Source organism: Hippocampus bargibanti, linkage group LG06 (assembly GCF_051943395.1).
Source record: "Hippocampus bargibanti isolate YZ-2025 linkage group LG06, ASM5194339v1, whole genome shotgun sequence".
Taxonomy (NCBI): domain Eukaryota; kingdom Metazoa; phylum Chordata; class Actinopteri; order Syngnathiformes; family Syngnathidae; genus Hippocampus; species Hippocampus bargibanti.
Window position 1 is genome coordinate 18578925 of NC_142739.1, and position 27823 is coordinate 18606747.

General features: G+C 40.3%; 1 protein-coding gene and 1 long non-coding RNA gene across 3 annotated transcripts in view; one reads left to right on the forward strand and one right to left on the reverse strand.

Moving 5' to 3' along the window:
* Positions 1 to 5931: 5931 nt before the first annotated feature.
* Positions 5932 to 9810, reverse strand: LOC148896656 (uncharacterized). Its single transcript, XR_016115380.1, has 3 exons — positions 9562 to 9810; positions 6933 to 7020; positions 5932 to 6236 (listed from the first exon to the last, which is right to left on the reverse strand). It is a non-coding gene; the product is annotated as an uncharacterized LOC148896656 (long non-coding RNA).
* Positions 9811 to 15092: 5282 nt separating this feature from the next.
* Positions 15093 to 27823, forward strand: part of tgfb2 (transforming growth factor, beta 2) — a 66328-nt gene continuing 53597 nt past the window's right edge. The window contains exons 1-2 of one of the 2 annotated variants that reach the window (XM_088998679.1): positions 15102 to 15619; positions 16019 to 16344. In XM_088998679.1, the coding sequence (XP_088854805.1) occupies positions 16083 to 16344 (262 nt within the window). In that variant the 5' untranslated portion in view covers positions 15102 to 15619; positions 16019 to 16082. Of the gene's footprint in view, positions 16345 to 27823 lie in introns of both variants that reach the window. The other variant, XM_088998678.1, reaches the window with a different exon arrangement.

Consider the following 27823-nt stretch of genomic DNA (forward strand, 5'->3'; position numbering starts at 1 on the left):
TAATGTTAGTCAGCAGGTTAACAGCAGTACTGTTCATACAACTCCATAAATTTTCAGTATGTATTGTATGTGTATGTATGTTTCATGTACGAACTTTACAGATTTACAGGACAGGTGAACACTTTCTTCATTACACATTTAAAATCACTCTCCGTTTGTAAGGTGTACGCAGGGATTACATTTAGATTTTATATGCGTATGTGTAAGTGGTTTAAAAATTCCCTTCCTTTAAAAGTCTCATTTAATCTTAAAGTGCATTACTATATTTTTCAGTACCAATTAAAGTTTTGTGCCTTTGTACAATCAGTGGGATCAGTTGCAATGCATATTTGTGAATGATAAAAGTAAATTGCACATTTCTCTAAGGAAATATGAGGTGTTTCATGAAATGTTTTGTAAAAGGATAGTTCATTAAATGTCAATATTTTCCTAATGTTCTTGTGCTTCTTTACACCAAAACAAAGGAAATACATGATATGTTTTCTATTTTTAGCAGAGTATGGTATAATTTTAATGGTCCGGCCCACTTGACATCTCCCTAGGCCGTATGTGGCCCGCGATGCGAAATGAGGTTGACACCCCTGACTTAGAATATCCGTACTGGGCCACTAAATCACACAAACGCACACCTCGTTCGTGTTTTTCAATTATCTCCTTCTTCTCCTCGACTGTAATCTTGTTTTGTGTCTTCATCAGCTGAACAAGAGCCTGTGGTTGTCTTTTTCGGTCCCATAACACCAAAATTATCTGTAAAAAACTCCTTGGAGGCGATCGACGTGTGTGTATCTCTCTCTCTCTCTCTCTCTCTCTCTCTCTCTCTCTCTCTCTCTCTCTCTCTCTCTCTCTCGCTCTCTCTCTCTCTCGCTCTCTCGCTCTCTCGCTCGCTCTGGATCGACGTGTGCATTCACGTGTGCGTATTCCAAGGTTTAAGTTTCATAAATTTAACGTTCATAGTAAGGTAAGGTGTTCGTAAACCGAGGCCCCACTGTGTGTGTGTGTGTGTATATATATATATATATATATATATATATATATATATATATATATATATATATATATATATATATATATATATATATATATATATATACTGTAAAACCCAACAAGTTGAGTGTACTCAAAATTTTTGTGGCAACTGATTACGTCAAAATTTTTCAGTACAGTTTACTCAAAATTTTTGAGTAGTGGAAATAAATGTTATGAGTTTGACTGAACTTAAATGTTATTAGTTTGATTAGACATAAATGTTATGTGTTTGAATGAACTTAAAAGATATACTTTCAGTTTACTGATGTTTTCTTGTTATCTTAAGTTAAAATTAAGTTTCATATTTAAGCTTAAGGACAACCGACGTCACTTTTTTGTTTTTTTAACTGACACCAGAAAAACGTTTTATAGCATCTAAAATACCCAAAACACGCAGTATGATATTTTTAGACCAATGCAAAACACAAATAAAAATGAAAAAAATTGATCTGCGAATTGGGCATTTTCAGAAAGTCCCGCCCCCAGTTCGTGACATCACGCCAAGACGTCTTGCATTGCTGGAGAATCAAAACAATGGCTTCAGATTCGGAGAATATGCTTTCTTGTTACACATTCAGTTATGAATATGATTCAAATAGTCCTGATGAGCAAAGCATACACGTTGGCAATCGATTAAAGAATTTATTTGGGCCATTTTGAGGCAACATTGGGGGACAATCTCTCACAAAAAAAAGAGGCACAAAATGGCGACCAGCTCCGGTGAGGAATGAATCAGCTCGTTTCCACAGCTCTGATACATTCTTTCCATGGAGTTTGCCTCCCTCTGCTGGCGGCTTTTGGGTGTAAGACATGGTTTAAAAAAAACAGTACAGCAAAATACATTGACGTGATGGAAAGATGCTACAATATGTCTTTTTTACGGTGAGGAGGCGGTCCTTTTCTGACGTCACGTACGGACTCGTCACCAACTCAAAAACAAGACTTCCTGAATGTTCAGCGCGAGTCTTAAAACGTAAAATATAGCTATGTACGGTGGAATCTTATTAAAATACGCCCAGTAGAAGTCATGTGAAGCCCTTTTACAAATTATGGACACAACTTGTCCGGAGACGTCGGTTGTCCTTTAACCAACTTAAATTTATGTTACATGAAAACATATATTCATGTACACTGTGCGTACATTTGCCTTCTATGTCTAAAAACAAAAACACACCTCACATGTCTTTTTTAGTTCACATTTTTTAATTAAGGTTTAAAACAACCTTTGATAAAACGTTAATTATAACAGTGCCAAAATGCACAGCATGTCCACATACCAAAACAACAAATAACACAACAATGTGATAAAGATGTGAAATAAACACAACAAAACAAAACAGAACAAACAACAAATTATACTCTGCTGTTATCTGATGCGCCATCTACTGCTTGTTACGACGTTGTTAATACTTTGGTCTCTGCCTCTCCGCTACACCCTCATTAGCCAAAATGTCGTTATCCAAACGGAGAAAAGTAGATAAGGAATGTAGAATTTTCAAAGAAAAATGGACCACGTCCTATTTATATACAGAGATGCACGCAAAACCTTTGTGCTTGGTGTGTTTGCAACAAGTTTCGGTATTGAAGGAATATAATATTCGACGCCACTACGAGACTCATCACAGCGAAAGATATGACGGGTTGCAAGGACAACTGAGAAGAGAAAAGATTAACGAATTGCTGGCGGGTCTGAGGAAACAGCAGTCAACTTTCATCCGGAGTCGAGAATTCAATGAAGCAGCGGTAAAAGCCAGCTACCTAATTGCTAGTGAAATAGTATTAGCATCGAAGCCGTATTTCGACATTTCGACGGTGACTTCGTTAAACGATGCATGATGAAGGCGGCTGAACTTGTATGTTCCGAGAAGCGACAAGCTTTTGCCAATATTAGCTCGACGAGGAATACTATAGCAGAGAGGATTTATTGCATTTTCCGTGGCAATTGACGAGAGCACTGACATCACAGACGTGGCCCAACTGGCCATATTTATTCGAGGAGTTGATGAGACATTGACTGTTACTGAAGAGTTTCTTGAGTTGGTGCCAATGATGGACACCACAACAGCCAAGGACATTTTCGGCTCTGTCGTTGCTGTATTGGACATTGGAGTTGGAGTGGACCGGTCCCGCGTTGTCAGCCTGGCTACAGACGGCGCGTGATCCATGTTCGGAAAGAAAGCAGGTGTCGCGACAAAGTTCAAAGACAAAGTACAAGCCCTTAATGGAGGAGATTGTTTCTGGACATTTCACTGTATTTTGCACCAGGAGGCATTGTGTCGCAAGTCGCTGAAAATGGACCACGTCATGGAGGTGGTTGTTCGCACTGTAAATTTCATCCGGTCCAGAGGTCTGAACCATCGTCAGTTTGACAAACTTCTCAGCAACATTACCCACAGCCTGCCATAGCACACTTTAATGTTAGTCAGTAGGTTAACAGCAGTACTGTTCATACAACTCCATAAATTTTCAGTATGTATTGTATGTGTATGTATGTTTCATGTACGAACTTTACAGATTTACAGGACAGGTGAACACTTTCTTCATTACACATTTAAAATCACTCTCCGTTTGTAAGGTGTACGCAGGGATTACATTTAGATTTTATATGCGTATGTGTAAGTGGTTTAAAAATTCCCTTCCTTTAAAAGTCTCATTTAATCTTAAAGTGCATTACTATATTTTTCAGTACCAATTAAAGTTTTGTGCCTTTGTACAATCAGTGGGATCAGTTGCAATGCATATTTGTGAATGATAAAAGTAAATTGCACATTTCTCTAAGGAAATATGAGGTGTTTCATGAAATGTTTTGTAAAAGGATAGTTCATTAAATGTCAATATTTTCCTAATGTTCTTGTGCTTCTTTACACCAAAACAAAGGAAATACATGATATGTTTTCTATTTTTAGCAGAGTATGGTATAATTTTAATGGTCCGGCCCACTTGACATCTCCCTAGGCCGTATGTGGCCCGCGATGCGAAATGAGGTTGACACCCCTGACTTAGAATATCCGTACTGGGCCACTAAATCACACAAACGCACACCTCGTTCGTGTTTTTCAATTATCTCCTTCTTCTCCTCGACTGTAATCTTGTTTTGTGTCTTCATCAGCTGAACAAGAGCCTGTGGTTGTCTTTTTCGGTCCCATAACACCAAAATTATCTGTAAAAAACTCCTTGGAGGCGATCGACGTGTGTGTATCTCTCTCTCTCTCTCTCTCTCTCTCGCTCTCTCGCTCTCTCGCTCTCTCGCTCGCTCTGGATCGACGTGTGCATTCACGTGTGCGTATTCCAAGGTTTAAGTTTCATAAATTTAACGTTCATAGTAAGGTAAGGTGTTCGTAAACCGAGGCCCCACTGTGTGTGTGTGTGTGTATATATATATATATATATATATATATATATATATATATATATATATATATATATATATATATATATATATATATATATATATACTGTAAAACCCAACAAGTTGAGTGTACTCAAAATTTTTGTGGCAACTGATTACGTCAAAATTTTTCAGTACAGTTTACTCAAAATTTTTGAGTAGTGGAAATAAATGTTATGAGTTTGACTGAACTTAAATGTTATTAGTTTGATTAGACATAAATGTTATGTGTTTGAATGAACTTAAAAGATATACTTTCAGTTTACTGATGTTTTCTTGTTATCTTAAGTTAAAATTAAGTTTCATATTTAAGCTTAAGGACAACCGACGTCACTTTTTTGTTTTTTTAACTGACACCAGAAAAACGTTTTATAGCATCTAAAATACCCAAAACACGCAGTATGATATTTTTAGACCAATGCAAAACACAAATAAAAATGAAAAAAATTGATCTGCGAATTGGGCATTTTCAGAAAGTCCCGCCCCCAGTTCGTGACATCACGCCAAGACGTCTTGCATTGCTGGAGAATCAAAACAATGGCTTCAGATTCGGAGAATATGCTTTCTTGTTACACATTCAGTTATGAATATGATTCAAATAGTCCTGATGAGCAAAGCATACACGTTGGCAATCGATTAAAGAATTTATTTGGGCCATTTTGAGGCAACATTGGGGGACAATCTCTCACAAAAAAAAGAGGCACAAAATGGCGACCAGCTCCGGTGAGGAATGAATCAGCTCGTTTCCACAGCTCTGATACATTCTTTCCATGGAGTTTGCCTCCCTCTGCTGGCGGCTTTTGGGTGTAAGACATGGTTTAAAAAAAACAGTACAGCAAAATACATTGACGTGATGGAAAGATGCTACAATATGTCTTTTTTACGGTGAGGAGGCGGTCCTTTTCTGACGTCACGTACGGACTCGTCACCAACTCAAAAACAAGACTTCCTGAATGTTCAGCGCGAGTCTTAAAACGTAAAATATAGCTATGTACGGTGGAATCTTATTAAAATACGCCCAGTAGAAGTCATGTGAAGCCCTTTTACAAATTATGGACACAACTTGTCCGGAGACGTCGGTTGTCCTTTAACCAACTTAAATTTATGTTACATGAAAACATATATTCATGTACACTGTGCGTACATTTGCCTTCTATGTCTAAAAACAAAAACACACCTCACATGTCTTTTTTAGTTCACATTTTTTAATTAAGGTTTAAAACAACCTTTGATAAAACGTTAATTATAACAGTGCCAAAATGCACAGCATGTCCACATACCAAAACAACAAATAACACAACAATGTGATAAAGATGTGAAATAAACACAACAAAACAAAACAGAACAAACAACAAATTATACTCTGCTGTTATCTGATAAGCATATACTTGATTAAATACAAGAGAATACATTTCAATGTACTCGCTAGAAGGTGCAAATCAAGGTCAAAATTACTAAAAACAAACAAATTATTCATGAAATGAAAAATACATTTTGGTGGAATCTAAGGTTACACATCAAATTATTAAAAGAAAATCAGTTACAAACAGTACATCAATGTTGAGGTATACAAAGCAGAGGAAAACTCTGAAATTATCCCTAATTACTAATGCCTTCAATATTGTGGAACAAAGCATTTTTCAAACTGAGCAGGCATGGTTTGAGTGGTCTGTTAACATCAAGACACAGCAGTATTTTCTGAACACAGGTGAATGTGTGCATTAGTTTCTTTGGATAATCTAAACGCAATACATGGGGTTGTCTGTCAGCTTCCAGAGAGAAGTGTGACAGGAGTGTTCTCAATGACTGGATCATCTCCCCACTGCAAAATACACACAAACATACACATACAGAATAAAGTAAAAGGTTACAGAGATGAATCAAGAAGCTGGATTTGGGGTTATGCACTGGAATTACATGCAGAAATAAAGATGAGTACATTTTCTTGTCTTTACACAACACGACCCACGTTAACAGGCTTTCGGAGTCATAATGATTTGTTCTCATTATCTTGACTCATTTTTTTTTTCTTCACATTAGGAACCCAGGTCCGCACTCAACCATCCTTGGGCCCAATGTCTGTTTTGTTTTATAAGAATGAACACAAACATGCCTGTGCTCGGGCATTGTATCGAGTACATTACCTGAGTACAGGCATGTTTGCTTGAAAAGCTGGCCTCAGGCTTGAATTGCTATCTCAGGAATGGAATACTATAGATGTGAATGCATCTGTTTGACAAATAATATGAGACAAAAATATACTTTCTTCCTCAATATTTTACTTTTTTATTTTAACTCAACTACTTTTTACATTCAACAAGAGGCACAAATGTGTCACAGATTTCAAAAGCGTGGCCTTGCAAAAGGAAGTGATGCCTCAGTACCAATTGGACAGGCCAAATAGATGATCAATGTGATATTTAAGAAGTCAGATTTGGTTTGCTCAAAAAAAGATAAACATTTATAGCATATATTGTGGCCATCAATAGACATTTGTGTTAAGTCAAGCAATACATACATTGCATGTCTTGAAGAACTCTGAGTCATCTTCTTGTAGGTATGGAGGGAGAGCACGAAGGGTCAGACCGCGTCTCATGTATATCATGCTGTTCGTTTATCAAAAGCAAGAGGAGATAAAAGCCAAGTTTTAATTTGGGGAAAGCGACAGCAGCTTAACATTGCTGTACTTGTCTTCGGCATCTCAAACCCAAGACAGTACATGCCCTGTGGAGAATTAAGCTTAGGTAAAATTCTGTTCAATATAAAAAAGTACCTACATGTATAATTTTTAATATGCATCGGGTAATTAATCATGTAGCATTAATAAAAATGTACACATACCTTAGATCATCCAGCAGACATTTAAACAGCTTCTTCCCCCCAAGCTAACTCTTTGAACAGTAGCCCAAATGGAATTGTATAGTGCCTCTTTGCAATTTTTTTGCTGATGATACTAGTGCAGCATGTTCGACCAGAAACAAATTCCTTGTGTGTTCTACATACTTGGCAATAAAGATGATTCTGATTCTGATAATGGTGGTGTTACTCAATGTCCACCCTGGGGCTAAAAGGTTGAATAGAAAAAACAGACAACAAATGTAATCATTTAATTTAATAAAACACCTTGATCCATTTTTACTTCTTAAATTTAATGAATAATCTAATTTGCCAGATTAAATGATGTCATCAAGCCAGTCAGGTGTTTGCAGTTTGATGATTTGGCCTTCAGCAGCTCTCTGTCTCCTTAATGTGCCAAAAATACCTTTAAAAAGTTTCATGTTTACACATGAATGACCATTTAAAACAACACGAATTGTACATAGTTATATTTTATTTGGCTGACATTATATTTACTTAGTGCCTTCTTAAAACTGCAGCACAACTGTTGCACGGTGAATGAGCATGACTTCTTGTGCTGCCGTTTGCAAACAAAGTTAACTCAAAGCAGCAACCTGCTGGCATTGCAGCCTGTGTGGCGGATTTTGGGTGACCCTTATAACTTTTGAAGTTCATATAAAACTTAATTTAACACCCATTTGATTATTATTCTCGGACCTTCGCGGACACAAACATAACTTGCAACACGCCGTGATAGATATTACCCATGCGACTTCACCCATCCCTTCTGCCATGTGACGGGTGTCACAACAGTGACTGTCTTCATCTCCACGATGCTGCCGTCTTAATAAGACCAGACGCGTGAATGTGCCTTTTTATTTCTTTTATTTCTGCAACACAGAATGGCAGAAGGGATGGGTGAAGTCGCATGGGTTTCGTCTTGTGATTAACATTAATCTCCTCCAGATTGTTCTCAAATGCAAAACATTGTACATAACAAAACAGAATTAACAATGTGTGATCGTATAGTGGTTATTTACAGAAAAAGAGAATACAACACAGGTTCACGGTTATTTATATGATGTCCCTGAACGCATCATACGCAGACACTCAGCAGAACACGCGGTGCGCTTGCAAGGGCGCACAGTTCAACCCGCCACGAACATTCACGGGCAAATGAAACACGACACAAGAAACTAGATATTGTACAATAAAAACAAAATGAAGCAATTATTACCTGCAACACAGTATGGCAGAAGGGATGGGTGAAGTTGCATGGGTTTCGTCTTGTGATTAACTGCGCAATAGAAAAGCACTACGAAGCACATGTGCTTCAAAGCTCCACTCGACAAAACGTGAATTAAATAATGACACAAAAAGTTATCTGGACTCGAAATGAATAAGGGAACTAATTAGATAACACTAGACAGTACAAAAGGGGAAACAAAATAAGATATTGTCATGAAAATGCGCGTTAATCGAGACCAACAGAAAATTGCGACTCACCCTGAATCTCCTCCAGATTGTTCTGGAAACTATGGGCGGGACATGGTGCCACACTGTGCGCCATTGCGTCACTTCCTTCATAATTTAATAATCTAAGTGCACAACTCCGTTACATACACCCACCTTAAATTATGCAGAAGTGAGGCAACATACACACGGAAGACAATAGAAAGACCAACAGGCAAAATAGACAAGGTTATCGGGCAAGGATGTACAAGAATGCTGTCTAATTATGTCACTCATCTGACCAACTATGTCAGGTGACTGGAGATAGGGACCTGTCGCCGGTGTGTCAGGGTCTGTGCGCTCCTCGGAGATGCACTGCACTGGGTCTGGGAAGGAACTCTGTCCCCACTAACATAAGTGGCCTCAGCTCGAACCTGCCCATTCCCCTCTGTACAAACTACATCACTCAGCATAGCACTACATAACTGTGACAGACTGGAGAAAGGTATCTGTTGCCGGTGTATCAGTGGTCTGTGCGCTCGTCGTAGATGCACTGCACTGGGTCTGGGAAGGAACTCTGTCCCCACTAACATAAGTGGCCTCAGCTTGAACCTGCCCATTCCACTCTGTACAAACTACACCACTCTGGATTCCACTACATAACTGTAACACGGTTGGGAAGCCTCTACCTCTACCAACACACCCATTCAAAGGTGTGCTACCTGCCACTTGTAAGGAGCTCATTCTTAGACTCGACACACAAAAACACGTACAGGAAAAAAAAGCACACTAATTGCAAAACAGCAGTTCAGACAATTAACACACTACATGTATTTTAAAAACGGGGGTCGACACACCGTCCAGCGAGTGATGGGACTGCACAGCATCTTCTTTGTGCAGCATCGCGGTCCCGGTCCGAAGTGGAGAGTCACTTGTGATCCGGGTCACGGCACCAATGTCACAGGTGTCAAAACAGTGACTGTCTTCATCCCCACGATGCTGCCGTCTTAATGAGACCAGACGCGTGGATGTGTCTTTTTATTTCTTTTATTTCTGCAACACAGTATGGCAGAAGGGATGGGTGAAGTCGCATGGGTTTCGTCTCGTGATTAACCTGAATCTCCTCGAGATTGTTCTGAATATGCAAAACATTGTAGGTAACAAAACAGAATGAACAACGTGTGATCGTATAGTGCACAGGTGTCAAAGTCAAGGCCCGCGGGCCAAATCCGGCCTGCCACATCATTTTTTTTCGGCCTGCGAAAGCAAAGCAAACTTGTTAAATTCCATGATGATTGCTAAAATCTGAGCCAAAATTTCATATTTTTGGATGTCAACCACAATAAAAGTCATTATTCTTGACTTCAGATTTGAAAACGAGTTATTCATTAATTTGCTGTGTGCTCTATATGTAATATTTGAAGGTATTTAAACGTATTAATGGGTTCCCCAAATTCATAACGGCCCTCGAGAGGAAACCATAACTACAATGTGGCCCGCAGCAAAAAATGACTTTGACATCCCTGGTATAGTGGTTATTTACAGAAAAAGAGAATACAACACAAGTTCGATGTTATTTACATGATGTCCCTGAACGCATCATACGCGGAGACTCGGCAGAACACGCGGTGCGCTTGCAAGGGCGCACGGTTCAACATGCCACGAACATTCACGGGCAAATGAAACACGACACAAGAAACTAAATACGTATTGTACAATAAAAACGAAATAAAGCAATTATTACCTGCAACACAGTATGGCAGAAGGGATGGGTGAAGTCGCATGGGTTTCGTCTTGTGATTAACTGCGCAATAGAAAAGCACTAGGAAGCACATGTGCTTCAAAGTTCCACTCGACAAAACGTGAAGTAAATAATGACACAAAAAGTAATCTGGACTCGAAATGAGTAAGGGAACTAATTAGATAACACTAGGCAGCATAAAAGGGGAAACAAAATAAGATATTGTCATCAAAATGCGCGTTAATCGAGACCAACAGAAAATTGCGACTCACCCTGAATCTCCTCGAGATTGTTCTGGAAACTATGGGCGGGACATGGTGCCACACTGTGCACCGTTGCGTCACTTCCTTCATAATTTAATAATCTAAGTGCACAACTCCGTTACACACACATATATATATATATATATATATATATATATATATATATATATACAGTGAGACCTCGCCTTATAATACGACCTTTTCATCATCCCAGCCATTTGGACTCCATCCCTTTTTATGTATAAAAACTATAGTGGTTTCACATTTCACATGAGATTCGTTGTACGGTGAGACCTCAACTTACGAACACCTTATATTACGAACTTTTCATCTTACGAACGTCAAATTTATGAAAATTAAGCCTTATAATACGTACTATTTTCATAATACACGCCCACCACGGCCGGTCCATCAAGCACACGACCTTCGGATCTGGCGAAAGTGATCTTCGGCAGAAGCACGACCAAACAGCGCGGCGCTACTTTTCATACCCCTTCTCATTGAATGCACACGTCGATCGCCTACTTGGAGCTTTTTGCTGATAATTTTACTATTATGGGACCGGAAAATAAACACCTCAGGCACACACATAAATAACGCCATGGTGAATCGTTGTGTGTTGCACCAAGACAACTATTTGATATTCGCTGACACAAATTCCCAGCTGACAAATCAGCCCATTTCCAACGGAGCTTGGGCGCAATCTTCTGCTTTTTCTGGGTGCTACATTGCTGTCATTGATGGCTCGAATTGATATGGGAGGACTCCTAGAATCAATTGCAAACATTTATGCTTTCCTCTTCAGAAGAACAAGAACAAGAAAACATCTTCTCCGAATCTGAAGCCATTGTTTTGATTCTCGAGCAAGGCAAGACGTCTTGGCGTGACGTCACGAACAGAGGGGTGGAACCTTCTGAAACTGACCATTTCCGGATTCATTTTGAAGTCATTTTTATTGGTGTTTTTCATTTAACTAAAAATATCAGCCTGCCTGATTTGGGTATTTTAGATGCTATAAAACGTTTTTCTGATGTCAGTGGAAAACAAAAACAAAAAATGGTGCCGGTTGTCCTTTAAATGTAGTGTGTACAAGCACAGTAAGAACACTACAACCCAATTTATTAACTGTCTTTCAAATGTGAAAAATATCCCTGATCAGTTAATAAATTTGTCTCAAGGAATATGCAAGATATGGCATTTACAGACTATTTCGCAGATACTTGGAGGAGGAAATGGAAATTATTAATTATTATTAATTTTATTATTAATTATTAATGATTAAAATAACATATGCACTGTGATTTATCAAGATTGCGTCTGTTTTTAAGTTTCCATCGAAGGGGCAAAGAAATCAACATTTATTGAAAAATGGAATCACTTTCAACATTCAAAACATATTATTACACAACGAAATATTCAAGCTCAATAATACCTACTTGTGTTAAATTCCGCCAAATCATAGATGGTTTGTCCTGACCGCGCGCTCAACAAACTCCTCACTGACGCTCTCGCCTTCACGCGCAAACAATACACGTGTACCGTCACCGAGCACACAAACATAGACTACCTGCAGTTGAAATTTGCATACTCGGCTCGGCAGCCAATCAGAAGCCTGCTTCTTTCTTCCGGACTTTCGCAAGCGTTACAAAGTCGTGCAATTGCATGTCATTTTCCAAAATAGATGCACAGAACCTCAAACTAGAAGAAAGATTCAAAAGAAGCTAACAACATATGTGACGCTACAAAACGTAAATTTACATTAAACCGTGACTATAAAGTGTACGTGAGACTTATGAAAGGGGCTTAGTGGCTCGTAGGAATCAATGCAAACGTTGCATTGTGCACCACAATGACAATCAACTACTGTAGCAAAATTTACAGCCATGCGCATTTGACGTAAATTAAGCAAGCTCGCATTTGTAGTTGGTGCACTCTTGATTTAAAAAAAAACTTTATACTTTGTGACAATGTTTCTTATTGGGATTGCTCTCATTTTGCTTCAACTTGGGAAAAATGGGGCAGGCAACTTTTCAGTTATCTGCCCTGTTGTTCGCTAGCTTTTTGTCATGAGTTTTAGACACTGTTTGTACTATAATTTGGGCAAGTTCGGCGGGCCGGATTGAAAAGCCTAACGGGCCGTATGTGGCCCGCGGGCCGTAGTTTGCCCATGCCGCTCTAGGCTGTTTGGAAAGCATTGTCTAACTGAATGAGCGGTGACAAACACTTCCCAACGTTTTTGTGTTGCTACACTTGAACGCACCCCTCTGTCAAGTTGCGATAGAAGTTATTGTGATTGGCTAAACGGTAGAGTCATGTGTCATGGTAAGCCAATCAGAGCTAGTGTTTTCACACACACCGGAACAGCGTGTCAATAGTCAAGCTAAATTGTCACGTGCGAGTTGACAGCTCGGGCGTGGCCTACGTTCGCGACACTTCATTTCATTGTCATTCTGCAATTTCATTTCAACGAGTTACTGTCACCTCACCAGTGACATGATTACGACGAAAGTCCATCGTTACGTCTTGTGCTCCAAATGTTTGCTTGTGCTCCAAGTGTTTGCTTTGCACGAGGTGATTGTTAGACGCGAGTGTGCCATTTTATTCGCCCCGCCCGGCTTCTTTTGTCGCGTTTTATTCCGCGTCCGTGGAATCATCGGACTCGAGCCTTTTGTTGTCATAAAATCTCTGCCAGCACCTATGGGACTCGAAGTGAATGCAGATGACATCGAGGAGCTTGTTGCTGACCATAATGAGGTCATCAACACAGAGAATTTGATTTGCCTTCAAGAGGACAAGCAGAAGCAGGCCATTCAACAGTTGATGTGCAGGCTTTTATTGAACAGTTCCATTCAGAAAAGGCTATAAGAATCATCAACATGATGAATGATAATGTGATGCCTCGGTTTCGTAAGACCTTACAAGTCAGAAAGCAACAGGTGTCAATTAAGAGCCATCAATGACCATCACAAATGTAAATAAAGTGGCTTTAATATACAGTGCAGTGTATTTCTTTCATTACAATACAATAGCACGTTTATTATACATAGGATAAGGTAGGTTGTGTGTAGTTTTAAGGCTTATTTAGTTGAAAAGTATATTTTATGGAAACCCGGGAACGGGTTATTCCCATTTTAATGGTTTCCTATGGAAATTTTTTTTTTAGATACACACTTTTCGCCTTACACACTCTGTCTGGGAACCAATGAAGTTCGTAAGTTGAGGTCTCACTGTATATATATATATATATATATATATATATATATATATATATATATATATATATATATATATATATATATATATATATATATATATAAAATTGCGTGTGTTGCCAAAGGTGCTTCCGTGCTGTCAAAGAATCGGTCTGGGGCAATAGAAGAGGTTGAAAAACTTCTGTTAATTTGGATTAACGTAAAACAGCTAGCCCGGGACAGCGTGAATAAAGCAATTATATCCGAGAAAGCACGGCTAATTCACTGATAGCATCATGCGGCAACCTGGAAGTTCGTCGTTCATTAAGGGATCATTCCTCGAAATGGTGAAAAGATGCCTAACCGGACTTTAATAACACAGGAAGAGAAGTCTGAACCCCATTCCATCAAGCCATCAACGACCATCACAAAGGTAAATAAAATGACTACGTACAGTTTATTTCTTTAATTACAGTCCTTATGGAATGTGACTCCTTTCAAACAGCAACTCTCTCGACCTGCCACTTCATTCCATCAAGCCATCAACGACCATCACAAAGGTAAATACAATGACTTTATTATACAGTGCAGTGTATTTCTTTCATTACAATACAATATTTATACGTAGAATAAGCTATATTGTTTGTAGTTTTAAGGCTTAATTAGTTGAAAATTATGTTATGGAGAACTGGAACGGATTATTCTCGTTTTAATGGTTTCCCCTGGGAAATTAATTTTTGGGAAACACACTTTTTGCCTTACACACTGTCTGGGAACAAATTAAGTGCATAAGCTAAGGTCCCACTGTATATGGTAGAGAGAGAGAGAGAGAGAGAGAGAGAGAGAGAGAGAGAGAGAGAGAGAGAGAGAGAGAGAGAGAGAGAGAGAGAGAGAGAGAGAGAGAGAGAGAGAGAGAGAGAGAGAGAGAAATTGACAGTCATACCGGCGCCCTCTGGCGGATGAAATTGCTAGAGGTTCACCCCACGCAATTGGACGCACAAAGTTAACTGAAAATTACTATTTTATTGCTTAGGTAAAGCATAACTGAGTTATAAATTCTATGATATACGGCCAAACAATGAAGAAGAACGAAATACATTTACTGCATGAATATTCTGGCCCCTTTAGTATTTGCAGCAGCTGAAATCGCGAACTTAAAGCTTTTTGGGCCAAATGAGCCTTCTAACGTTGCAGAAACGTCACAGTCGTTGCACGGAACATTCTTATTCGAAATAAATCGCCTCTGCTCCCCCACTCATGACTGGACAGAAGCGCGTGCGCGCAGGGAGGTGTTGGGGTGGGGGGTGGAGGTTCACGTGGTATTATGGGTCCCTTATAAATATCATTCAAGTGGCCACAGAGGTCCATTGCCTGGCACGCGTTCGAGACGAGCTGTCTTTGGGGTGAAGAGGACGTGTAAAGACTACACCGTATAGAAGGAAGATGAGCAGACGTTTCTGGAAGGTGCAACGCTTTTGTCGTCAAAACCTTCGTCTGTGTGGATTTTATTGAGGAGATCACCATAACGCTCGACTGAACTGTGGAAAGAGACTGGTAAAAGGAAAGCAAAACAATTTGGGATTACACATTAAGGAATTTGTCAATTATTAAAGCTGATAGGCGTCTCTCACTCGCGGCTGCAGATTTGCGCCCGGGACCGTTTTGGAAGCTGCGCGAACCGAGCCCTGTGATGCGGTAAAAGCGTGCTTGAGTCCTGCCGGTAAACAACTCAGTTAACCAACTAGAACTAGTTGCCCGGTTTCATGGCTCCTAATAACGATACAAGCAACACATGGCTGCATGTTTACGCACACTCGATGTGACGGTACCGTTAAATGAGCGTTGATCGTTTCCTACAGAGTAATGGACCTGTTACTTTTGAATCATTCAATGAATTCTCAACTAAAGCGAACAAACAGCCTCGTTTTATTCACGAAATTCATTTAAAATATTGGAGAGGCTGACGAGTCTTGCGCTCAAATGCGGCCAGAAGCTTTGGATTCGTGTCCTTAAAATGTGTATTATTGATGTTTTTACGTCAGCATAGTGAATATTTTTAGTTAGTTGAATTAGTTGAACTTTCAGCCCCATAAGAAAAGATGAACCTGTGCTTTGTCAGCCTTCTCCTCATTTTGGATTTAGCATCGGTGGCGTTCACTTTGTCGACATGCAGCATATTGGACATGGAGCAGTTCAAGAAGAAGCGCATCGAGGCTGTGCGAGGTCAGATTTTAAGCAAACTCAAGCTCGCCAATCCTCCAGAGGAGTTCCCCGAGCCCGAGGACGTGTCCAGGGACATCGTGGCCATTTATAACAGTACACGGGACCTACTGCAAGAGAAGGCCAATGAACGGGCGGCAACATGCGAGCGGCAGCGGAGTGAGGAAGAGTATTACGCCAAGGAGGTGCACAAAATAGAAATGCAGCCCATCTATCCATCTGAGAGTAAGTGTCTTCTATGAACGATGAACCTTTACACACACATGCATTGACAGACACAAAGCAATTTTGACAAATGGATCAATCAGGTTTGGGTTACACCCCCAAATGGCTTCTAAATGGGGAAACAATTTGAGGGAACCGGCGTGTGGGTAGACGAGTTGTGTAAACGAACTCTATTCGCTCACTCAGCCATGCCCTCAATCCCATCAAGCAGATTTGATGGTGGAAAGAACATATTTTAACGCCCTCCTACCCTCCTATGATTCTCACCGAAAGCCCAAATGTTTCATTTTACTTTTGTCATAATGAATCAGAATCAGAATCCGAATCATCTTTATTGCCAAGTATGTAGAACACACAAGGAATTTGTTTCCGGTAGAACACGCTGCACTAGTATCGTCGTCGTCAAAAAAAAAACAAAACTGCTAAGTGGCACTATACAGTTCCATTTTGGCTACTGTTGAAAGAGTTCAAAGAGTTAATGGCTTGGGGGAAGAAGCTGTTTAAATGTCTGCTGGATTTGGTGCGCATGGATCGGTAGCGCCTGCCTGAGGGGAGTAGCTGGAAAAGGTGGTGGGCAGGGTGTGGAGGGTCCAGTAGGATTTTCCGCGCCCTAGTTTGGATTCTTGCAGTGTGCAAGTCCTCGAGAGTGGGTAGGGCGGTGCCAATGATTTTTTCCGCCGTCCTAACTGTCCGTTGAAGTCGGATTTTGTCCATTTTTGTGGCGGCCCCGAACCAAACGGTGATGGAAGAACACAGGATGGATTCGATGACAGCCGTGTAGAAATGTTTCAGCACCTCCTGTGGCAGGCCATTCTTCTTTAGCAGCCTCAGGAAGTACATTCTCTGTTGGGCCTTTTTCAGGATAGAGTTGGTGTTGACCTCCCACTTCATGTCCTGGGAGACTGTGATTCCCAGGAACTTGAAGGTCTCAACGGTTGACACAAGGCAGTTGGATAGTGTGAGGGGTAGCTGTGATGATGGATGTTTCCACATTTATTATCTGAATATTTTTTATTCCATCAGCTAGGCCTGCCACAAATGAAAATATAAATTGAACAGCTGACATAATTACTGCACTGTGTTGTGCAGTCATCAATAGTGTCAGAAACTTTTTAAATGGCTTGGGAGATGTCCACAATCGCATCAAGTTTTCAATCTCTCCTCGAAATAATGGTGGTATGCATGTCAGAACCATGTCTGTAGGTTTCCAGGAAGCCTTGAAACAAAAAAGCATTTGGCTGTTTCAAAAACCCCTCCCCCAAACAAACACACACACTCACACACACACACACACACACACACACACACACACACACACACACACACACACACACACACACACACACACACACACACACACACACACACACTTCTGTGTGTCCTTGTGGAGACTACAGTGAGACCTCAACTTACGAACTTAATTGGTTCCCAGACAGAGTGTGTACGGCGAAAAGTGTGTATCTAAAAAAAAATTCCCGTAGGAAACCATTAAAATGGGAATAATCCGTTCCAGGGTTTCCATAAAATATACTTTTCAACTAAATAAGCCTTAAAACTACACACAACATACCTTATTCTATGTATAATAAATGTGCTATTGTATTGTAATGAAAGAAATACACTGCATTGTATCATAAAGTCACTTTATTTTTTTTGTGATGGTCATTTATGGCTTGATGGAATGGCGTTGAAGGTCGAAGGTCAAAGGGAATTGCTGTTTGGGAAGAGAGGCACATTACACGAGGACTGTAATTAAAGAAATAAACTGTGCTGTAAAATAAAGTTTTATTTACCATTTTGATGGTCGTTGATGGATTATGGAAGGAGAGTCACCTTCCATAAGTACTGTTGGTAACTTAACCTCTGGTGCTGTACGGTCGTGTGCTTCCGCCGAAGATCACTCCGCCAGCCGTGGTTGGTGCGTATTATAAAAATAGTGCTTATTATAAGGTTTAATTTTCATAAATTTGACGTTTGTAACACGAAAACTTTGTAAGTTAAGGTGTTTGTAAGTTTAGGTCTCACTGTACTTCTATCTTTAGTTGTTGCCTGATGAAAGATGCAAATGACCCGTCGCCCCCCTTTTTTAGTTCGAAAATTAAGCCTTTCCAACGCACACACACACACACACACACACACACACACACACACACACACACACACACACACAGAAGCACACACACACACTATGCCCTGCCACACACGCACACACACACACACACGCACGCACACACACGCACGCACATGGCTGATCTCAAGAAGTCCTATATATATATCCTGGCTGCCCAAGAGCAGGCCCTGAACACCAGAGCCATATATACCACACCAGACAAGACCCAAGGTGTAGGTATGAGACAATCCAACACGTATATATATACATGGAGCGCCATAACCAGGTATATATATATATATATATATATATATATATATATATAGATATATATATATATATATATATAGCACTTGGGGCAGTATATATATATATATATATATTCCTGGCCTCTGGTATATATTCAGTAAAGTCTCGTTATATCGATATTCAAGGGAGTCCGAAAAAATATCGATATAACCGGGACTATCGATATATCCGACCCTGTTTGTATGCAATTTTCTCCGTGCGTGCATAGAAATAGTATCGATATAACCGGGACTATCGATATATCCGATATCGATATAACGAGACTTTACTGTATATATATATATATAGATATATATTTATATATATATATATATATATATATATATATATATATATATATATATATATATATATATATATATATATATATATATATATATATATATATATATATATATATATATAGATGAAAAGGTTTCTTCAGCCATCATCTGTATTTCTTTGAAGGTGTTGGACGTTTCACTCTTCGTCAGCTAACTAAATCTGTGTTGGTAACTCTGGCAGAGGTAGCGGTGCCAGACCCCTGCTCTTATAGACTACTCTGATCCACAGAGTAGATTTACAGCCATTTAAGATTGTTTGTTTGGTTCAGTGTGTTTTCTTTGCACATTCATGGGCAAATGTAGTCATGTACATACTGATCTATGATTTCATTGAAACTTTTAAACGTCTTTTCATTCAGAAAAATAAATTAATTTGCCAACCTGTGATGACCGTGATAATTAACTATGATGGCAAAATATATTTAAGAATCTTACCTGCTGAACTGAATTTGTGTGAGTGTCTGAGGTATGCTGGGCTGACGAGTGGATGAGATGCACTGAGGTCACAGGTGATTGACTGATGTGTTATTTAATGCCTCACCTGATTCTAAAATCTTCGTGTGATATGATATACAGTGATACCTCGGCTTACAAACTTAATTTGTTCTCTGAAAGTGTGTGTAAGGTGAGGTAGGTTTGTCTGCCAAACATTTATTTCCCATAAGAAACCATTAAAAATGAGAATAATCCGTTTCCAGCTCTCCATAAAACATAAATTTCTACTAAATAAACCTTAAAACTACACAAAGACATCTTATTTTATGTATAATATAATACATGTTCTATTGTATTGTAATTAAATATATAAACTGTACTGTATAATACAGTCGTTTTATTTACCTTCTGATGGTCGTTGATGGCTTGATGCAATGGAGTGGGAGGAGGAGGGTGTGAGGGAGTTACTGTTTGGAAGGAGCCACCTTCCATAAGGACTGTCCCCTGCTAGCTGCTTTTCATTAATCCAAATCAACAGAAGTTTTCCAACCTCTTCTATTGCCTGAGACCGTTGCTTAGACAACACAGAAACACCCTTAGCCACACGTAGCAATGGTCGACATAGCATACTGGTACTGGGACGCTAAGTCACACTTGCGCACACCTCGTTCGTGTTTTTCGATGATCTCCTTCTTCTGCCCGACCATAATTTTCTTTTGTGTTCTCTTTGGCTTAACACTAGCCTGTGGTGGGGTCTTTTGGGGTCCCAAAAAAGCAAAAGTATCCACTCAATAACAAACCACGTCTGCACTGAGTGCACTGAAAGAAAGTGGGTGCGGAAAACTAGTCCGCCAGCCACAGTGGCGCTGTTCGACCGTGTGGTTTGGTGTTCTTCCTCCGAAAACTAGTCCGCCAGCCATTGTGGCGCTACGTGTGTTTACCGAAAACTAGTTCGTAAACCGAGATTATATTCCCGTGAATGTAATGTTCGTAAGGCGAAAAGTTTGTAAAATAAAGCGTTCGTAAGCCGAGTTATCACGGTATTCCGTAAGTGCTGAATAAATAAATGGAATTGCATGTCAATCTCAGCTCAGCTGCTGATTTTTGCCATGAAGATTATATTAGTTAGACATGTAACCAACATGATAACCAGTGAGCTGTCTTCTGTTGAATAACAAGCAACTGTGACACCCAGAAATAATGGAAAGTCAGTTAAATCATTAACCATAGCTGTTAAGATCTTCAGCGCTTTCGCGATGCATTTGGGAGAATAAAGAGTCGAGAAGGTCCTCTTGTTTAGATCATACAAGTAGGATATTTATTGCCGAAGCTCAGACAGCAACCACTGCGTTCACCGTCGTACGAGAAGTCCAAAACATATACACACAAACCGGCTTTTATCGCTGTCAAGTCACGTGATGTCGCGTCGTGGCTAGGTTGCCAGATCAGTTCAGTATTACAGCGTTACATAAAATGAGGATACAATCTAACTTTCTCAACAATAGCTGGCACAGTGAGCCCCTATATAGCAGGGATAGATTTCAAATCAAAAAGTGAAAACCCAATAAGAGTCCATATAAAAACATTTTTGATAACTGTTTCACCCCCACATACTTTAAACAGACCAAAAGAAATGGCACCTGTTCTCAGTCTGAAAAGGCAGATTGCTATTGAAGAATGAAAAATTAATTCACTGCCTCTCACACATTTCTTCAGAAAGTGAGCATTCTTGCTTTTTGCTGCTTGTCACTCCCAGTTGAGGTTTACTGTAAAACTGACACATTGAACAAGACATCTGTACAACAGTGTATCTGTACAAAAAAAGTATTACACGCACCCGGAATCTTGAGTAAGTGATAACACACAATAACGGTTTTTCAGTTGCCCGAACCGAAAGACCATCAATTGAAAAATATTTACAGTGTCAGCGGGTACATGTGGGGTTTCACTGTGAATCCAGTACAGAATCTATACTGGTGACGACCAGGAGTTTTAAAAGGCATGAAGCTCTACTGGGACACAGTCCTCTTCTCCCAACAACTGGCATCCAGACCGGTAATACTTTATGGACCATACAAATATATTTTAACGCCATAATTAGAATATTATAATTAAAACTCCAATGTTATCGCCGTGGCATGAAAGTAAGGGACAGTTGCCATTCAACAAAATATTAGTCTGATCTTCAAAAGGAAGGAAAAGGAACACTTTGAATACGACACCAAAGGGCGAGCAAAATTGTTATTGTGTCACGTTACCAGGCCTGAAGTTGCATTCTGCACTCAGTGTTCTTCACCCCACAGAAAACTGAGTGGGTAGGTGCAGAGCAGGGCTGGCATGGATTATGCCATGTATGTTTACAAACCAAAGTAAGCTTGACTTAGATTTGAAGAGTCTTTGCTGTTGTTCCCAAAGTACAGAATGTAACATATTGGTGACTTGATTTCGATGAATGGACTGCATTTTGTCACAAAATTATGTAGAAATCCAAAGATTTTATGTATGTTTTTTGTTTCTTATAACTACACAGTGTAAATAAATAAAGATTCAATAATTCACTAACCACAGTGGAAATGGGAGCACAAGACCTGTAGCAAAAATAAACTAGCATGACATTCTGAATGCCCTTTTGCTTTGAATGTTCTGCTGAGCTCTTTCTGCAGTGTAAATACCTTGAAAATGAGGGAATTGGGCCTGGATCCAAGTGCGGTCAGGAAAGCATTAACAGGTATAAATAATACCAAAGGGAGGGAAAGAGCCCACATTTATTGCCATTCATGTGAACTGGTGACACTGGCCAGGTCTTCACATCCAGAGACAGATGTTTTCAGGAGAAAGATCATGTGGCTGCTCTTTCAATTCAGTTTATTTGGTTTCCTTTGTTTGATGTGTGTCTCTAGTGTTGCGAAAGTGAGTATCACATACTTATAGGGGCATCAGCCTTATTGGGTTAGTAGGTTGGTTGGTTGCCAAATAAGTCTTTGGAGGCCATAACATTTGGCTCAGTAAGAGCTTTTCAGAACTGATGAACAAAGAGACCATGCCGGCTGTGCTCGGGGAAGTTTGAAGTGCTGGCTACAGTGTCTCAAATATTCAAACCCAGCAGGCTGTGTGTAAAAGTCCCCCACTCTATGGTGCAACTGACAGCATGGAAAATCAAACCTACACATACATATAGATTTATAGCCAACAGCATATATGCATGTACACACTTTCTGACTCTCTCCCTCTCTGTCCATTCGAGGGTCCAGCGCTTTGCTGGCAACTAATATTACTAAAGGGCTATGATGCTGAACTCACATCTAAAAGGGGAATTTTACACGCAACTGTTAACTTGTCAGAGGGAATTGTTTTAGTTACACAAGGTCTTAGTGGCTCTGCACCGTGACAAAATAAACAGTATGATGTCACAGTGATGTCACTACTTTGTTTTTCCTTAAACAAACAGGAATCATATTTTTGAGGGGTGCAGAGACAGTTTCTCATTGTTTTTCAAGTCTTAACTGTTGGCTTCTTTATAGAAAATGTTGATACTGGTGTTTTTGCAACATTTATAACAATGTAGAAAACCATTCATGAATCCAACTTTATGGATGAAAAACATTTCACTCTTTCAATGCCGGGGATTTCCCCCACCATCGGCAATGGATCAACTGTGAAAATCACATGTCACAACTTGTTCATTTCTCAAATAATTTTCATGAAGTTCATTACTTCATTCATTCTCTTCCACCCTCCTGAAATGGCAGCAGTTAAAGTAGCGAGGCTCGGACTCCCCTCCCCCTAGCTACTTTGTCCACTTGAGAGATCAGAGGTGTTTCTCAGCCACCTCAGAACAATAGGATCTCCAGCATGCCCTGTGTTTGCCCGGTCGTTCTCTCAATCAGACATGACCTGAGCACCTCGCCACGGCGGTATCTCGGTGACATCCTGGACAGAGATGCCTGAGCCACTTCATCTGGCTCCCCTCAATCAATACAGATGCTGCACCAATCTGCCTGTTGATTTCCCGCTCTATCCTGCCATAGCTCCGGAACAAGCACCCAAAATACTTGGACTCCACCCTTTGTAGAGGACACTGCACCCTTTTCTGATTGAAGACCAGTGACGTGCAGTCAGTGGAGGCAGGGGAGGCAGTGCCTCACCTGTCATCATGGAAAGCTGTCATGGAAATATCAAATGAAAAAATAAATTAAACAGTTATATGTATTTAGTGATTTGTACTTTAAAGTTCTTGTCCATTTAACTTCACCGTTTTAGGATTTTTTTCAAAATTGCTGAATTTTCACATTTACCGTTCAAATACTGAGTAGAGACGAGCAGTGGGGCACCAGCCGGCTGATCCTCACCATGGATTGCGCAATCACTATGCTTACTGTGCTGGCTTGCTCTGCAGTGAGACCGCATTGCTGTCTTTCTGCATATCGCTATTAAAGCGTTCAAACACGTTTAGTATATGAACTAAATTTCTACAGTTTAGCTGGTGTATATAATGTAGAGTCATTGTACATTATAAACACTGCACTACAGTGTTTATTTTGTTTTATTTTTATCAAAACGCTGTGCGTAGGTGAGGCAAACAGTTCTCCCGCCTCATGACAGGCAGGGGGCGCTTGTGATTCCAGAGATACTTCTTACTCCACGTCTGCAGAATAATAGAATTAGAGACAGAAAGCTACAGTAAACAGTTAGCAAGTAAAGTGCAACCCTGCAGTCATTTTTTCGTGTTGCTTGGCCTCACTTTCAGAATGGAGGATTACATATCTAAATTGAAAGAATTTTCTAAACTGGACTTTCAATCGAAGCAGGAGGTAATAATTAAAGAAAGACCAACACCGGAGCTAAAAGGTTTGCTTCAGACAACGGGACACAATACTCGCTCTTTTCAGGCGGACTGGTACACACGAAAAGGCTGGCTGTGTGGATGTCCAGCAAGAAACCGCCTTTTCTGCTTTTCCTGCCTTCTGTTCTTAACTTGTGACAATGTCTGGACTCAAATGGGATCTTGCGACCTGAAAAATTTACAACGGAGCCTCATCAAAAATGAGCGAAGACTCAACATCAGCATCCACAATGCTAAGGTAAAGGAGAAGCGGGAGATTTTAAAAGATCTCATCAATGCCACCTGCTTCCTTGCCAAACAACAGCTGGCATTTCGTGGAAATGATGAAAGTAAAGGCTCTGCTCATCGTGGCAACTATGTTGAACTTTCGCTGAGAAAGATGACAGGCTAGCGAGTCATTTTGGGACATCCACTGTATTTTCTAGCCTGTGAAACAGAATACAGAACGATTTAATTGAAGCAGTTGGTGATGTCATTAGAAATGACATTAAAAAGGAGATCAGTGCAGCCCCATTTATTGCTGTAGAAGTAGACGAGATTGTCATTCTCAGCACTGAAAACATACAGTCGGAACAGGACTGATCAAGGACGACTTTCTTCACTGGCAGTGATCTCCGTTGAGACAGAGAGACTTTTAAAAGTGAAGAAAGATAAGGAAGGCTTCTACAAAGAAGGTATCGATGCCTTTCTTCAGAAGGAGCGGCGCAAGGACTAAAGGTAACACGATAAAAACATTTTTTTTAATTATTTTTTTCTATGCTACAGTTTGTATATATAAAGAATGCTGACATGAAATTTTAAACAAAATACGTTAACTGTTGCCAATCAAATGGTGAATAAACTACTCCGTAGAGTTAATATGTTTGTAAATCTGACTATGATGACGTCAGTGCCTCACCAGCCATGAACCTCACCGCACGTCACTGTAGAAGACCATGGTCTCAGATTTGGAGGTGCTGATTTTCTTCACAGCTGCTTCACACTTGGCTGCGAACCACTCCAGTGAAAATTGAAGGTCTGCTTCAAGAGACCAACATCATCTGCAAAAAGCAGAGATGTAATACTGAGACCATTAAATTGGACACCCTCAACACGTCGGCAGTGCTGAGTAAACTTGTCCATAAATGTTCTGAACCGAATTGATGTCAAAGAGCTGTAGGGCCGGAGTCCAACACTCACTGGAAATGAATCTGATTTACTGCCGGCAAAGCAAAATCCAACTCTGATTTTCATGAGAAGGTTTCTTCAGCCGTCATCTGTACTTTTTGAAAAGTACAGATGACGGCTGAAGAAACCTTCTCATCGATGGACCACTCCTGTACAACTGAGAGCTTACACAAACTCTGATTTTGCAATATTCAACACCAATATTACATGTTTTTTTCTAGTGCTGTATTGTACAACTCTACTTGAAGTGCAAAATACGTGTGAAATTATATACTAACATTGGCAAATACGCAAACAATTTTCTACCTCAAATGCTCCATAACAGAGAGTGGCCGATCAAGGGTGTCTCATGATTAATTAGTCTTCCGGAACGCTTAAGCATCATGAGGGGGTGCTGGTGCCTTTCCCATTTATTTTCGGGCACTAGGTGGGGGACACCCCGAATTGCTTGCCAATCGCAGGGCACACAGAGACAACCAACCATCTGCAATCACACTCCCACCTTGGGACAATTTTTGAGTGTTCAATCAATCTGCCATGCATGTTTTTGGAATTTGGGAGGAAACCGGAGGACCCGGAGAAAACCCACGCGGGCCCGGGAAGAACATGCAAACTCCCCACAGGGAGGCCGGAGTGGGATTTGAAATCACGACCTCTGCACTGTGAAGTTTCGTGCTAACCACATGACTACCAGGCCGCAAGTTTCATGATCAGGATTATATTTACATTTTTTAACCAGTGTATAAGTAAACAAGTAAAACATCATGTCAGGCAGTAAAAAGGCTTTCTGGTATTTGGCAAATGTAAGTAGTTTTTGCCACTTTTTTCATGTAAAACGCAACATATAATTATTTACTATAGCTTAAACCAAGTAATTTTCCAGCAGTAAATACACTCACTATGTTGTAAGTGTTGGCTGGTTGACACAGTGTCTTTCTATAAGTGTGAACGTGAATAGAAAGGCCTGTGTGTTCCCAAGTTTACTAAATGTCCCTTGTGTATTATCGAGTTCCATGCACAATAAAGTCTGTTATAAAACTGTTTTTTTTGCCCCCGCAACCCCCCTACCCCCAAAAAAAGATAGACAGCTGGTAGGCGCAGGCCCACCAGCAAGACCCACGCCCTGATGCAATCAGGTCCCGAAGGTTTTCTTTATTGGTGATTTTTTCTCCACTTGTCTTCTCACTTTGTCAAGTAAGGAGTTGGGACTATTCATTGTTATATACAGTGATACCTCGGTTAACGAACCCATTGGCTTAAGAACTTTTCGGTTTACACGTTAAATTTATGAAAAATTTACCTTGGCATATGAACTATTTTTCGGGATACACACTGAGCTGCCACAATGAGCGATGTGTCGTTCGCGAACGAGCCCGTGCTCCTAACAAGAAAATGGCAGCCGGTTTGTTTTGGTCCTCTATTCCACGCCCCCAGTCGTAGGTTAAAGCCACGTGATTGGTCAAGAACGCAGCAGTGAGGGGACGTGGTTTAAACATGAAAGAGACAGACAGACAATAGAGAGTGACAAAATGGATAGAAAACAGTGAAAATTTGGACTTGTTTCAACTTTGATAGTTCAAAGGCAGAGTGTAGACTGCAAGGTTCAAATTCCCATCAATCAGGCTCCACAAATAACCCGCACAAGCCATCTGTACACTTGATTCAAAAAGCTATCAACCCAGCTCAACAGAACACAATTGATGAGGAACAAGGTAAAACTATGGCAGACAAAGCACCTACAAGGGATCATTCCTCAAGATGGTGAACGAAGAAGGCTATGTTCCTCATCAATCAGAATCAGAATCAGAATCAGAATCATCTTTATTGCCAAGTATGTAGAACACACAAGGAATTTGTTTCCGGTAGAACACGCTGCACTAGTATCGTCGTCAAAAAAAACTGCTAAGTGGCACTATACAATTCCATTTTGGCTACTGTTGAAGAGTTCAAAGAGTTAATGGCTTGGGGGAAGAAGCTGTTTAAACGTCTGCTGGATTTGGTGCGCATGGATCGGTAGCGCCTGCCTGAGGGGAGTAGCTGGAAAAGGTGGTGGGCAGGGTGCGGAGGGTCCAGTAGGATTTTCCGCGCCCTAGTTTGGATTCTTGCAGTGTGCAAGTCCTCGAGAGTGGGTAGGGCGGTGCCAATGATTTTTTCCGCCGTCCTAACTGTCCGTTGAAGTCGGATTTTGTCCATTTTTGTGGCGGCCCCGAACCAAACGGTGATGGAAGAACACAGGATGGATTCGATGACAGCCGTGTAGAAATGTTTCAGCACCTCCTGTGGCAGGCCATT